The 13,911-nt window shown below is 40.1% G+C and overlaps 1 protein-coding gene and 1 long non-coding RNA gene across 8 annotated transcripts in view; one reads left to right on the top strand and one right to left on the bottom strand.

Annotated features, from left to right (window-relative positions):
* LOC112137968 overlaps positions 1 to 579 on the bottom strand; it is a 13,781-nt gene extending 13,202 nt beyond the window's left edge. For both annotated transcript variants that reach the window (XR_002917672.2, XR_002917671.2), the window contains exon 1: positions 332 to 579. This is a non-coding gene — a long non-coding RNA (uncharacterized LOC112137968). The remainder of the gene's footprint in view (positions 1 to 331) is intronic.
* The window catches only part of LOC112137965 (collagen alpha-3(VI) chain), a 487,063-nt gene that overhangs the window by 466,216 nt on the left and 6,936 nt on the right, over positions 1 to 13,911 (top strand). For 3 of the 6 annotated variants that reach the window (XM_024260490.2, XM_024260486.2, XM_036209565.1), the window contains 16 exons: positions 2,086 to 2,121; positions 2,212 to 2,274; positions 2,361 to 2,423; positions 3,530 to 3,562; positions 3,659 to 3,695; positions 3,798 to 3,809; positions 3,903 to 4,396; positions 4,494 to 4,593; positions 6,905 to 7,606; positions 7,702 to 7,804; positions 7,887 to 7,942; positions 9,119 to 9,373; positions 10,257 to 10,331; positions 10,917 to 11,102; positions 12,416 to 12,535; positions 13,154 to 13,324. In XM_024260490.2, coding sequence (XP_024116258.1) covers positions 2,086 to 2,121; positions 2,212 to 2,274; positions 2,361 to 2,423; positions 3,530 to 3,562; positions 3,659 to 3,695; positions 3,798 to 3,809; positions 3,903 to 4,396; positions 4,494 to 4,593; positions 6,905 to 7,606; positions 7,702 to 7,804; positions 7,887 to 7,942; positions 9,119 to 9,373; positions 10,257 to 10,331; positions 10,917 to 11,102; positions 12,416 to 12,535; positions 13,154 to 13,324 — 2,506 coding nt within the window. The remainder of the gene's footprint in view (positions 1 to 2,085; positions 2,122 to 2,211; positions 2,275 to 2,360; positions 2,424 to 3,529; positions 3,563 to 3,658; positions 3,696 to 3,797; positions 3,810 to 3,902; positions 4,397 to 4,493; positions 4,594 to 6,904; positions 7,607 to 7,701; positions 7,805 to 7,886; positions 7,943 to 9,118; positions 9,374 to 10,256; positions 10,332 to 10,916; positions 11,103 to 12,415; positions 12,536 to 13,153; positions 13,325 to 13,911) is intronic. The other 3 variants (XM_024260487.2, XM_024260489.2, XM_024260488.2) reach the window with 3 other exon arrangements.

Raw genomic sequence — 13,911 nt, 5'->3', positions numbered from 1 at the left:
TACATGCAATGCCATAAATGCAACCAGTCTTACACGGTCACCATGACAACGTAAGCTTGTTGTAGCCATTGACTGTAAAACTTGTAAAAATTTTCTTATATACATTCAATGGTTTTAGCGTAAGTGCACCAAGTCTCGTGATACTGACTTGAAAACTCGCGAGATTGCAAGCTACTTCCGGTTCGGCGTTTCCCGCCACTACTCGCCAAAAAAAGAGTTAAACTACCACAATTTATATCATAAATACAAACCAAATACCGCTGGTAATAAACTGGAAAATAAACCGAAGCTTGTGAATCTCATTTTTTTAGGTCTTAAACCGAGCACTAACCATAAGTCTCAGAGCTCACATCCAGAGCACTTCTGACGGAAACAGGAAGTAGCCCCGTCTTCAGCCACCTGGTGGTGTTGTAGGAGTGTCGAAGGTTCCGCTTTCAAGACTAATAACCCAAAAATACATATTTTAATTACAACAAATTAATGGCTTTCAAAGTAAAATACGTAATGTGGATGCACATTTTTGGGTGCACCACATTGGACAAGGATGATGGACACCCCGAACAAGTTGCAAGTTTTGTTGGACCCTTTTTCTATTGCTATCTGTAAGAGACATTTGTTTTGTCTCTTACGGAAAACAACCCAGTAAGAGTTACAAAGTCCAACTTCCCTGTCTAAAACACATTTTATTTGTTTCTCTGAACAAAATCTATTCATTTATCAAATGCAACTTTAAAATATATAATAATAACAACTAAAGTATACAGTTTTTGTATAATTCCTATGTAATACAATTTTAAGTTATTTTAATCTAACAGCAGCACGGATAAGTTCCTTTCAAAATAAAATACACCCAAATAAATGTGTCAAATAGGATCTTCTTGCTGCAGCAAATTTATTTGAAATAAAACTTCTAGAAAAGGCAAGTCAAACATGTTTCTATGGGATTCTGGTGTGCTGTCATCCTTTTCCTTCTTTTACTGTCAAATGTAATCATGACAACATTGTTGTATAGTCCACTTTTTGTATAGTCACTTGTGGAGGGCTTTGAAAGTTAAAATGAGGATTTTGTAGGTGATCCGGTGATGTACTGGTAGCCAATGGAGCTGCTGTAGGATGGGTGTAATATGCTGAATGGACGGAGTTTGGGTTATTATCCGAGCAGCTGAGTTCTGAACCAGTTGAAACTTACGGAGAGTTTTTTGAGGGGTGGAGTGAGGGGTGAGAGAGGGACGGAGACGAAGGATGTTACGGAGATGAAAGTAAGCAGTCCGGTGATGTGGTTGATGTGGGCAGAGAAGGACAGAGTGCTGTCAAGGAGCAGTCTGTTGAGCAGCAGAAGATCAGAAAATGTGCTTTAAGTTCATTCTAATAATAATCCTATGACAATAGATTCAACATTTTACCATCATTCTGTTCAGTTTTATCACAAGTTAAAATCTAAGCAGAAATATAGATGTTGGAATATTGTTTTGATGCAAGTTTCAGAGACCTTTAACCCCCAGGTTGCCAAATTTCGTGATCATTAGTTGTCAGTGAACAAAACGACTGCACAGTGGTGCAGTGGTTAGCTCTGTAACCTTACAGCAAGAAGAACCTTATCCCAGCTGTGATCTTTCTGTGTGAAGTTTGCATGTTCTCCCTGTACTGGTGTGGGTTTTCTACTACTTTGTGTTTCATAGGTTCACTGCTGTCTGCTAATAACCTTTGTGTGAGTGTGGACCTGAGACAAACTGTTACCTGAATAAGCTGTAATTAACCTTGCCCAACAAGTGGATGAATAAATTGATGTAAATTTTCAGCATTTTTGTTTACAATTGAATTTTATTTATATGGCCGAATTGTACAACACAGTTGTCCAAATGGGCTTCACACTAGTACTTCTCCAAAAACATAAAATCACTCATAAAATATCAGCTGATTGCTAAACTAAACAGACTAAACTGAACTGAGACTATAGAGCTGTTTGAGATGTGCTGTTGACATCAACAGTAAACGTCTACCAAGTATCTAAAGGCCAACTTATGCCCGGTGGGAAGGCACGTCTTTCTTTAAAAATGACACAAAATACACAATTTTATTTTACAGGGGGATGAGGGATTTCCAGGATTTTCCGGACCAAAGGTATCAAAAGAGAATTTTTAACAAAGGTTTGATGTGATGGTGAAATACCTATGGTTGAAAGTCATTTGTGCTTTGGTTTGACATCTTTAGGGAGTTGCTGGTGAACCTGGTACCCGCGGTGGGCCTGGACCCAAAGGAAATCAAGGACAAAGAGTAAGATTACACTAACAGCTGCAACACATAAACCCAAAAGTGCTTTAAAATTGGAAAGATTCATTTCCTTCTTTACTTTTTGGCAGGGTGTGTCAGGCTCTTCTGGTAGTCTTGGACAGAAAGGAGAAGACGGATATCCTGGACCTCATGTAAGCATCTTAAAACTTTACTATCTGAGCAAAATGCCTGCTATTCATACCAAGCACTTCCTTAAATACCCACTCCAATAAAAAAAAAAAAAAACATTTTTTAATATTTTTTTAGCATCTTCTTGTAGCATTTTTCTCATAGTACATGGACCTAAACAAAATAATGTACGATTTAAAATGCATTTCTGAGTATTGCTTAATTCAAATGAGAAGGAGATGGAAACCAATTGCTTGAAAAATGCTCAGTCTAATGACGCATTTACTGAAATGGGATTGCCAAAGTTTTTACTCCAATTATGAAGCATCCACTTAAAGACAAATAGATCTATTTGCGGGTTAATTTTCCTCGTCTTGGCTGGTATTTGACTTAAAACTGTACAGCTGGATGGCTACGATTTTACTTCATACAGGGAGAATATTTTTCTACACTTTAATTCTAAGTGAAGCTAGATTAATGCGAAAGTATCAACAATGTTATTGAGCTAAATGTACACTTTTGTCAGACTGTGTCGCCCACCAGAACTCTAGTTATATTACATCAGAGGCTCGGACTGCATCTGCACGCATTTTATCAGTTGAGTTAGTTGGTGTGTTGCAGCAACAAGATACTTCTGTCTATTGTTTCTGAGCATATTCTGAACATTATATCATCAGAAGGGACACCATGACAAAATGGTGCATTGTTTTTAACAATATTAAGAGTTAAAAAAATCAAACATAGCTTTACTTCCTCCGCTAGTTGGCCCACAAGGAGCCATTAGTTATTAGCTAGTTGATTCTTCTCTGGTTGCCCTGGAGAGTATGGATACAAATTTTCAGTTTATACCAAATACAAACATCAATTGTTAGGAGGCTATGAGGTAATGCAACAACATATTTTGCAAAATAGTCACAATACAATGTACAATGTCTAAAATGAATTCAAGAGCTTTTACGTAACAACATAGATGTAAACAGAGATACGTTTAAAATTAAACATAAATAACTTACTTTAGTCTGGTTGTATGTAATGTGCAATATTTTGGATCTAACCTAATCCGCTTATTGACTTATTCCACCGAAAATGGATCCATTCTGGGAAAATAAAAACATCTGTACTTTTATAGGGAGCCAAAGGGCCCAGAGGACCAGGTGTTGTGGTATGTGCTTATTCAAGATTATATAATGCATCCATCTAAATTACACATGAATAAATAAGTCATATGCAAATTTCTATTCCTTCAAATATTTTTCAGCAATGTGACCTTGTCAAGAAAATTAGAGATAATTGTCGTAAGTACTATTTAATGTATTTAAATGCCTTTTTTTTGAAAATTTTGTTATTGTTTGATTCCAAAACATCTAAACTTTCTTTGTGTCAATTTTCCTTTCCAGCTTGCTGTTTTGGTAAGTTTGAAATGATTGCACATGACAACAAACAGTTTTAATGATGGTAACATGTACACGTAAGAACAATAAAGAACCTCCCTGTGTGAGTAGGTAAGCTGGAGTGCCCACTCTACCCCACTGAGCTGGCCTTTGCTTTGGATATTTCTCGGGGGCTCAACCGGGCAGCCTTCAACAAAATGCGCAACGCTGTTGTGCGTCTTGTCAAAGATATTACCATCGCTGAGAGTAACTGTCCCAGAGGAGCTCGGGTTGCTCTGACACTGTACAACAATGAGGTCATCACTGAGATCAGGTTCTCTGATGCAATGAAGAAGCGCGCCTTGATCGAGCGCATTGAAGGTCTGCAGATTCCACAATCAAATAAGCCTCGGAGCTTGGACACAGCAATGAGTTTTGTGGCCCAAAACACCTTCAAGAGGGTGCGCAGTGGCTTCCTGATGAGAAAGGTAGCCATTTTCTTTGTTGGTGATCAAGTTGGTCAAGGACAAGCAATCAGCAATGCAGCCCTTCGCCTCCATGATGCTGGAATTGCCACCTTGTTCTTGGTAAACCAGCCTGACAGAACACTCAGCAGCGCAGTGCAGGTGAAGAAAAAAACACACACACTATTAAGTTTTATCATTTGATTCTGTTTTCATGACAACTTTTTATTGCACATTGCATTTTTATTTGCTCCACCAGGTTAACAGCACCACTCTCGCCGATGTAATTGTTCTTCCTTCAGCTAAACTAGAGTACAGTTCAGTGATCCAAAAGGTTATGAACTGTCATGTCTGTTTGGGTAAGTGTCTCAATCTTATGAAACTTTCTTTTATCCTGGAAGGCTAAGTCCAAACCTCTCTTCAATAATATTGACCAAGACAGAAAGAACTAAAAATTAGGCAAATAAACAATCACATTCATAGTGAACAAAACTATACGTGATCACTAAAAAAAATATAAACAAAACACATTTTTTTTGCCCCCATTTGTCCTGAAATTAAATCATGTTTCTGAAACATTTTCTACAAACACAAATAGCCATTTCTCTCAAATAATGCTAAAATATGTCATAAATCTGTGATAGCGAGCACTTTTTCTTTGCTAAAATGATCCATCCCTCCTTACAGGTGTGCCATATTAAGATGCTGATTAGACAGCATGATTATTGCACGCGTGCATTAGATTGCCCACAAAGAAAAGACACTGAAACATGTTAGATTTGGGTCTGGGCCTCAGGATCTCATCATGGTATCTTTGTGCATTTAAAATGCCATCAACAAAAAGCACCTTAGTCTTCCGTTCATAACATATGCCTACCTGTACCATAACCTCACTGCAACCATGGGGCACTCCATCCACAACATTGATGTCAGAAAATTACTCACCCACACAACGCCACACACGCTGTCTGCCATCTGTCCTGGACAGTGAAAACTGGGATTCCTCTGTGAAAAGAACACCTCTCCAACATGCAAGACAACCTCAATTGTGAGCATTTGCCGAATCAAGTCAGTTAAGATAAGGAACTGAGGTCAGGTCAAGGCCTTGATGAGGATAACGAGCACGCAGATGAGCTTCCCTGAGATAGTTTCTATCAGTTTGTGCAGCAATTCTTTGAATATGCAAACCAACTGTTTCAACACATTCTCACTTCTAAGTCGTCACATATTGAAGTTTAGTTAAGGACCCCTTAGCATCACTTTTGGGTATGCCCAACTCATCGTTTTATGACATGTTGGTTGTTTCTTAATATTAAATGTCCACAACCCTTGGGATGCTGTACCGGATGCAGTACCAGACCCGCATCGGTACTTGGGACGTGTCCAGTACCAGTACCCTAACCCGGTACTGGTTCGGGCCCAGTACTGCATCCGGTACTGTGTCTGGTACCGGTTCGGGTCCGGTACTGCATCTGGTGCCAGGTTACAGTGTTTGTAATGGGTTTGGGTACCAGAAGAGTCCTTAACCAGACAGCAATTTGTGACGACTTGGAAGTAAGAATGTGTAGACTGTTTACACAGCTGTCTGAGTGGCTGGCCTCATACGATCTCGGGGGTGAACATGCTGGTTGTAGAGGTCCTGCACTGGAGGGCTTGCACATCGTCGTTGTGAATTTGGTTGGATGAACTGTCAAATTCTCGGAAACACCTTCGAGGGTGGCTTATAGTAGAATAATTAATGTTCAATTCATGAGCAACAGCTCTGGTGGAAACTATTGCCTTCAGCATGCCAACTGCACACTCCCTCACAGTGTGTGACATCACTGGCATTGTGCTGTGTGATGGTAAATGGCGTATACTTGTATAGCTCTTTCTAGCCTCCTTCGAAGGCCCAAAGCGCTTCACAGTCACAGACCCATTCACACACTGGTGGTGGCTCCGCAACCAAACATTGACGCCAGCCTCCCACCAGAGGCAATTCGGAGTTAGGTGTCTTGCCCAAGGACACTTCAACACATGGGCGGGCAAGGTGGGAATCAAACCTGCAATATTCCGATCAGGAGTCCACCGCCCTACCACTGCACCACGGCTGCCCCAGATGCAACAGAACATTTCAGTGTCATGTTATTGTTGGCCAGTCTGAGGCACACCTGTGCAATAATCATGCTGTCTAATCAGCCTCTTGATATGGCACACCTGTGAGGTGGGATGGACTATCTCAGCAAAGGAGAAAAGCACAGATTTAGACAGATTTGAGGACAATATTTGAGAAAAATTATTATTTTGTCAACGTAAAAGATGTTTCAGATCTTTGGGTTCACATCATGAAAGATGTGAGCAAAAACAAAAGTGTGATATTTTTGCTCAGTGCAGATACCTCCTTACGCATGAGGAGAAATAAAAAATATATAAATCTTAACTTGTGTTTAAAAACAAGTGTACTTTAAAAGAACCTTGTAGTTGGTTTGTTATGAAGAGTGAGCAGTCATTAAAAAAAGAACACGATGTTTCAAAAATGGTGTCAGCAAACAGAGAAATGCAGAAGTTTTCTTCAGAAAACACTATGTCCTTTACATAGATATCTCTTAACACATCCTTGCTTTTTGGTATTTTATGAAGTACTTGAAATAGTATTCACATTATAATGATGTGTTTTGTCTGTTTTTTTAGATGTTTGCTCTCCGGATCAAACATGTGACTACACACCCACATCAGCAAGCCGAGATAAGCGGTCTTTTACTTCTGACATTGACATCGACATCGCGTTTCTCATTGACAGCTCTGAGACTACCTACCCATCATTCTTTACCAGTATTAAACATTACATTGCTCACATTGTTGAACACCTTTATATTTCTTCAAATCCCACATCCTCGGTTCACCACGCAAGAGTGTCTGTTGTCCAGCATGCACCTTATGCATACATTCAAAATAAAACAGGCTCTCCAATCCATGTGGACATTGGCCTGACTGAGCAGCACTCAGCTCAAGATTTAGTCAAATTTATTCAGGAGAAGACACACCAGTTGGAGGGAGGCCGTGCTTTGGCATCAGCAATTGAATCAACAGTGGAGCAAGTGTTTGAGAAGGCACCTCTCCCACGTGACAGGAAGGTGCTGATGCTGTTTGTAACTGGAAGTGTGGAAGAAGAGAAAGAGAAGCTGGTGCGCATTGCCACAGAGATCAAGTGCAGAGGCTACTTCTTAGTTATATTTGCTGTGGGTCAAACACTGAGTGCTGGAGATGCCCATGTCCTGTCTCTTATGGCAAGTGAGCCCTCAGATGTCTTCTTCAAGCAGCTGGACACAGTCTCAGTCTTTTATAACAAACACATCCAAGCTTTTGGGCAGCTCCTACCAAAGTATATCAGCAGTAAGTTCTAGATCTTTTCCCTATATATGCTGTCCTAACTTGATCTCTTCAGAAGGTCATTCGTTACAGCTATAACTGCACTTTTGCTGTTTCAGTTGACAATGCCTTCTACATGTCCCCGGAGATGTCTAAGAGCTGCCAGTGGTTCCAGAATGATCAGCCAATGAAACATGCACTGAATCCGTCAAAACAACAGGAGTAAGTTCAGCTTCAACAGGAATTTTCATTGCCAGCTTCTTAATATGTTAGCTGAAAATGACACATTGTTGGTGTGTTACAGAACATATCAGAAACATCATGCAAGTCATCAAACCGTTCATCAGATGAAGCACAATGGTGAGATGATTGATACCAAATGCCACAATTGCCAAATGCCTCATTTGAACACTTGAAATCTTCACAATTCAATCAACTGGTTAATTTTACAAAAAAAGAAAAAAATAAGCTTGATATTTGGGGATTTGCCTATGTGTAGTTTGAAAAACAAAACCTCCATGCCTTAGATGAATCCAGAAGTCATGCAGTAAACCACATCAATCTAATGCCTTTCTGTTTGCAAGGATGAAAACCACACATATTTTCTATGGATTTATAGTAATAATAATGCTATAGGAAAACTGTTTGAACTTTGAAGTTAAGACACATCTGTCAGCCACTGAAACATGATTCCTGGAATGTTTTCTGGAAACATTTTTGTGTTTTTATGCCTATTTGGTTAGCAACAAAACACGTGTCCCCATGATTTGCTATTTAGTTTACAAAATACCTTCAGAGCAACTGCACGTCTTTCTCAAAATGCACAGCATATCTAGCTCTTTGATGCTGATCAAATGTTTCAGGCTTGTATTAGGTAGTGACTGTTTACATTAAGTTATCACTTGTGTATAGAAAAATGGTAACCAGATCCCATTCCACACAAATATTTCAAAAAGAAAGGCAAGAAATGACCTGCTATTTTGATAAGGATTTATATTTTTACATTTTACTGGTTGTTATTGTTATCTAGACAGCTACATTAAAGTGTTTTTCGTGTGAGATGCTGCAGCTTAATGAAAGCTGCATTGGATTTGGTTGAATTTCAACAGTGGGTTGAAGTTCAGTTACTCACAGACATTTGAGGAACCACAAACTAAAAACTTGATGATGCTGTTTCCATTGGAGTATTCTCAGAAAGTTGCGAGGGAATCGTTCCCTCAGAAGCAACCCCATACTATATATCAGAAGATGGCAGTGCGCATTGGTGCACCCAATGGTGCTCCCCAGTCAGTGCTTAAAAATGTTCTTTGCAATATTAGAGAATTACCTTTGCAGCATGTATTTAGAATATGTTAAGCTGTGGATAGCCTCAAGTTTTCCAGAAAGTTAATCAGACACACTTTCCATGTTAAGGAGTTCCATATTCAAGTAATATTGAATCTTATGTCTTCATGCCAGTCTGCCATGCAGGAGACTGGTTTTCTGTGATTCAGCTGAGCGTGTGATCTACTCTGTCATTCTTTCTTTATCACCCAGACGAGTTGCATGTCTCTAGTATCACCTCGCACAGCCTGAAGCTGGGATGGAGTGACGCAGACCCAAAGCTTTCTGTCTACTTTGAAATAATGGTGACTCGTTTTAATGACCATTCTTTGGTGCTGAAGACCAACACATCCAGCACGGAACTCACTGTGGACAACCTGGAAAGTGCTCAAACATACCATGTTGTGGTAACGGCCTTCACAGCAGAGGGTCAAACCATCTCCACATACAAGGGAACTGTCACTACGAGTGAGTCCTCACAAACACACACAAACAAGGACACAGCTCGAGTGGTCTGACTGTCTGTGAGGCAGCTTTTATAGTAAAAAAAAAATCTTGGACTATTTGATGTAGTTTTCCTTCCATCTGAGCAGAAAGTTTCTTTAGTTTGATATTCATCATGTCTCTTTCACAAAGCTCCAACAGCGTATCTTGTGTTGTTAGCTGCTTTAAAACTACTAGATTAATCAGACATTCTCCAGTCCAAAGAGTCAGAAATCCCATTATTAAAATTCCAAACATGTATAGGCCATCAACATCTTCCACAGACAGTTGGGAGAGACACATTAACCTTCCTCTTGGCGGAGGGATCATTGGTGTATCCAGCTACAACTCTATGATGTGAAAGGTTAGTTGATCACATCCAAAGACCAGCTTATCACATTCACTTTCAAAGTGAGAAAAGCAAAGAATGTGTTCAAAGATGGGAAAACACAAACACAGGCTTTCTGGGAGGTAGACTAGACCGGAGAAGTGATGCAGGAGGAACAGGAAGAGTGTCCGTCCGACTCCACCTAGGGCCAGAAGGAAGGATGGGAACACTGAAATAAGAAGATGGCAGTTTTCTGAAAAAGGCAGAGGCTCTGGGTTTTTCTGAAATTGTGAATTATTCAAGTTTGTAAGGAACAAATTTAGTTTTGATTTTGAACTAACCAAGTAAATCTTTAGTTGTCTTTTAGCAAAACTTACCTGCCTACTCAAGCATTTCTCCCAGCCTCTATGTGGTGCAATGGCTGAAAAAATTAGGGCTGACCACTCACTGTTTTCTTTTCCTTCCAAGCAGAGATAACTGGTTACTTGTGTTGAGTTAATGGAAGTTGGTTACTTTTTGCTCACTTTCTTTGCCTCACAGAAGCAGAGCAGCAGAAGCCCAGCATGCACGTCACCCACCCACCCAAGACCACACCGCTGGACAAACCACAGACAGGTAGGTAGAGAGTGCCCTTCATGCATTCTGAGAGCCAAGACACATGTTGGGTTATCCAGTTTACCTTAAGCCAGGAAGATAAAACGACACTAGAAACTACACATTGTTTCTAAAGAAACATCCTAAAACTCACATGAAATTCTTCTCAAAAGCCTCAAAATGAAGCAAAACTATCTTGTATTTGTTTTTCATGTGATATGCAGCTTAAAATTCAGAATTTGTACAGACTGGACTGATTAGATGTGGGGTTCGTTTGGGAATGTGAGAAAGTTCAGATCGGGAGAAATGTGCCTGGTGTCCTACTTTTAACATGCAAAGAATCTTCCTTTTTCATCTTAATATCACATTGAATATTTTTATTTATTTTTATTTTTATGATATTGCTAACATCTTGGAATATGGAATCAAAAAGATTTTTCATCTGGTGAAGTAAAACAACCCCTTTAGCTGTTGAAACATTGTTTGTGAACTTTTAACATCATGCAGTGGGTTGATCAACTAACACTAACTCATCGTCTCTCCTTGTCTGTCCTTCGTCACTGATGTTGTTTGTTCTTGTTTCTCTTACTTCTTTGCATGTTCTAGTTAATGAACTTGCAGACCCATGCTCACTTGGCTTTGACCCTGGAATGCCATGCAAAGACTATCAGGCTAAGTGGTATTATGACAGACAGAATGGGTTCTGTACACAGTTCTGGTATGGAGGTTGTGGAGGCAATGACAATAGGTTCGACACTGAGGCCCTCTGCTTGAAAAGCTGCTTGACGTCAGGTAAGTTTCTGCTGGGGAATCCACAATAGAACGTTCAAATGATCTTCACAGACGTCAAATGCAGTTTCAGGAAGATTGTTGTCTTTTTTGCTTCTAACAAAATCCCACCATGAAACGAGTCTCTCTGTACAGTGGATCATTATTTATGTTTTCATCAGAGTAAATATGGTAGGAAAGCTATAGTAAAGGCCTTAACATGGCAGATGGAGCACCTACTGTATTTCCTGCACTGTAAGGTTACTCTTCAGTGGACAGTAACTGAAACACCAATGGGACAAACCCAGTTGTAGCAGTGCAGCACTCTTATACTGTTTGGTTTGTTTAGCACAGAAAAACGAGTAGAAGATAATATCTGTTGCCCTCCTTCTGGCAAATGATGTAGTCTTCACACACACGCATCCTCTCTAGTGCATTAGAACTTCACAATTCCTCATAAACATATAGAATGAACATGTCAGCCAGGAAGCCAAAGACCTGAAAATGAGGGAGAGTTGCTGATCCGGGGAACAAAATATTACAGCACTATAATCACAAAATGCTCCATGCTGTGCTCTGATTTGCACAAGTGATGATTGTTGTGAATTATTTTAGGATGTACAAAGTCTGGCTGCATGGTAACGCAGTGGTTGGCGCTCTCCCAGTGAGAATGCCCTGGTTCAATTCCCAGCTGGGCTCTTTCTATGTGGAGCTTGCGTGTTCTCCTCCTGCACTTGTGGGTTTTCTCCAGCCAGTCCAGCTTTCTCCCACAATCCATAAACCTGCTTCATACCTCAAGGCAGCGGTCTCCAGCCCTGTTCTTCGTGAGCCGCCCTGCTTGTTTTGGAGCTAACCCTGCTTCAGTAGATGCCAGTTTGCTGGATTGAATCAGCCCAGTTTCTGATTGACTGACCACACCTGATCCAGGTGAGCAGCAATTACTGAGGCAGCATTAGCAGCAAAACAAGCAGGGCGGCAGCTCACGAGGACCAATCACTCCCCGTGAGTGAGTGATTGTGTGCCCTGCGGCAGATTGGGGAGGTGTCCAGGGTGTATCCCACCTTCGCCCAGCAATAGCCAGGATAGGCTCTAGCAAAAGGGATGTAGCAGGTTTAACATAACAATTAACCCACCACGTAACCAAACATTCCCTTTACATTCAAGCACAACATTTCCATATACAAAACTGAATGTTGAACCCGGTCGGCCATATCTGCAGGGAAAGTAGTTTTTCTTTTTTCTGACATGGTTTTGTGCACCAAAAGAACATTTGCTGAAAAATCCATGTTTGAGCAATTTACTGAAGAAATCACATTCATGTGTGATACTTTTTACAGAACTGCAGCCATCAGGGAAGCTAGAGGAAAAGCCAGGAGAAAAGTCCCAAATGCAGCCAGAGGCAGAGAAGCTGAAGCAGGTGAAGGATCCTCCAGCTCCTGGTGAGAACAGCTTTTCAAGTAATTATTATATTCTATTTCTTCCTTCTAACTCTAAAGATGGATTTGTTTTAAAACTTTATAGACCTTTCAAAATAAAAACATCTGGTCTTGTACCACCACGCTCCCTGGAGTCTTTTCAAAAATGGAAAAAGATTGAAAGATATTGGTTAGCCTATCTTTTGTTTTAAAGTTTTTTCACAGCAAACATGACAAACATTTCTAAAATGTTTCAATACTTTAAAAAGGTGTGTAATACATTACATTTTAACATTGCTATAAGCAAAGATTGGGTCACTGAATCCTGCACCAGACTCCCATCCTCAAATCCTGTAGATGATCTGTAGAGAAAACAGGCAAGCCCATGTCTGCAGTTCAGTGTTTTTGATCTGCAGCCTTGCTGAGCTATTTGGTATGGAGTTTCAGTACAGTTTCATAAGAATTGATAGTATTATACTTCCTCAAAAGTGCAACATCTCAAAAAAGAAGAAGGCTGACAAAAGTAATCTTACATGTTTTCATAATATTTTAACACTTGATGTTTCACAACAAGACTCATTACAGTAGTAGTATTACAGTGATGTGTAAACGTCTTTTTGATGCTTTTAGCATTTTGAGCTTTCCTCACTTCCTTTCCAGTGGACATTTGTCAGCTTCCCAAGCAGGAAGGCAGCTGTGCAAAGTTCGTCCTCAAATGGCACTACGACACCATCACCAAGAGTTGCATCCGCTTCTGGTATGGAGGCTGTGATGGAAACCAGAACCGCTTCGACACGTTTGAACAGTGTGAGGAGGCCTGTGGAAAACGAGGTACTGGATGTGCACTGATGAACGTAGCTGCTCCAGTAGGATTCTCTTAACTACAAAACTCTAACACACGTGTCAAAGTGCTACATGATAGCTTTTATGGCTAGCCTGAGTTTTTTTTAGGCAAATTTGACATTTGGCCAATATTTTAGCTGGCTATCAGCTTCAACGTTATTAGCTATCAATTTCACTATATTCAGCAGCCAAATTCAGCTTACAGAATTCAAACTAGCATTATCACAGGTAATGCTATATATCTATAATTATGTTAAAAGGTTACAGCTTAAAAAACATTTTTTTTTAAGTTTTCAATAAATGTTTATCCTGTTCAGCCCACGACCTAACATGTGTTTTGGATTTTGGCCCCTGTGCGTTTAATTTTGGCACCCCTGCTCTAAATCCTATTTATTTCTACTTCTTTTCATTTTTTTAGTAAAATTAAATCCTACAACAAAGTTAAGTAATTGTTTCAGCCAGAGAATGACAAGATTTATCAGACCTAGAAATCCATACCGGATCGGTCGAGGCCCAGGTTAACAACGACCGCCATCGGTGCTGTTCACCGACAGGGTGCCGGTGGAAATTGGACT

The sequence above is a fragment of the Oryzias melastigma genome, linkage group LG21 (assembly GCF_002922805.2).
Source record: "Oryzias melastigma strain HK-1 linkage group LG21, ASM292280v2, whole genome shotgun sequence".
Taxonomy (NCBI): domain Eukaryota; kingdom Metazoa; phylum Chordata; class Actinopteri; order Beloniformes; family Adrianichthyidae; genus Oryzias; species Oryzias melastigma.
Note: the sequence above shows the minus strand (reverse complement) of the source record. Positions and strands in the feature narration are given on the sequence as shown.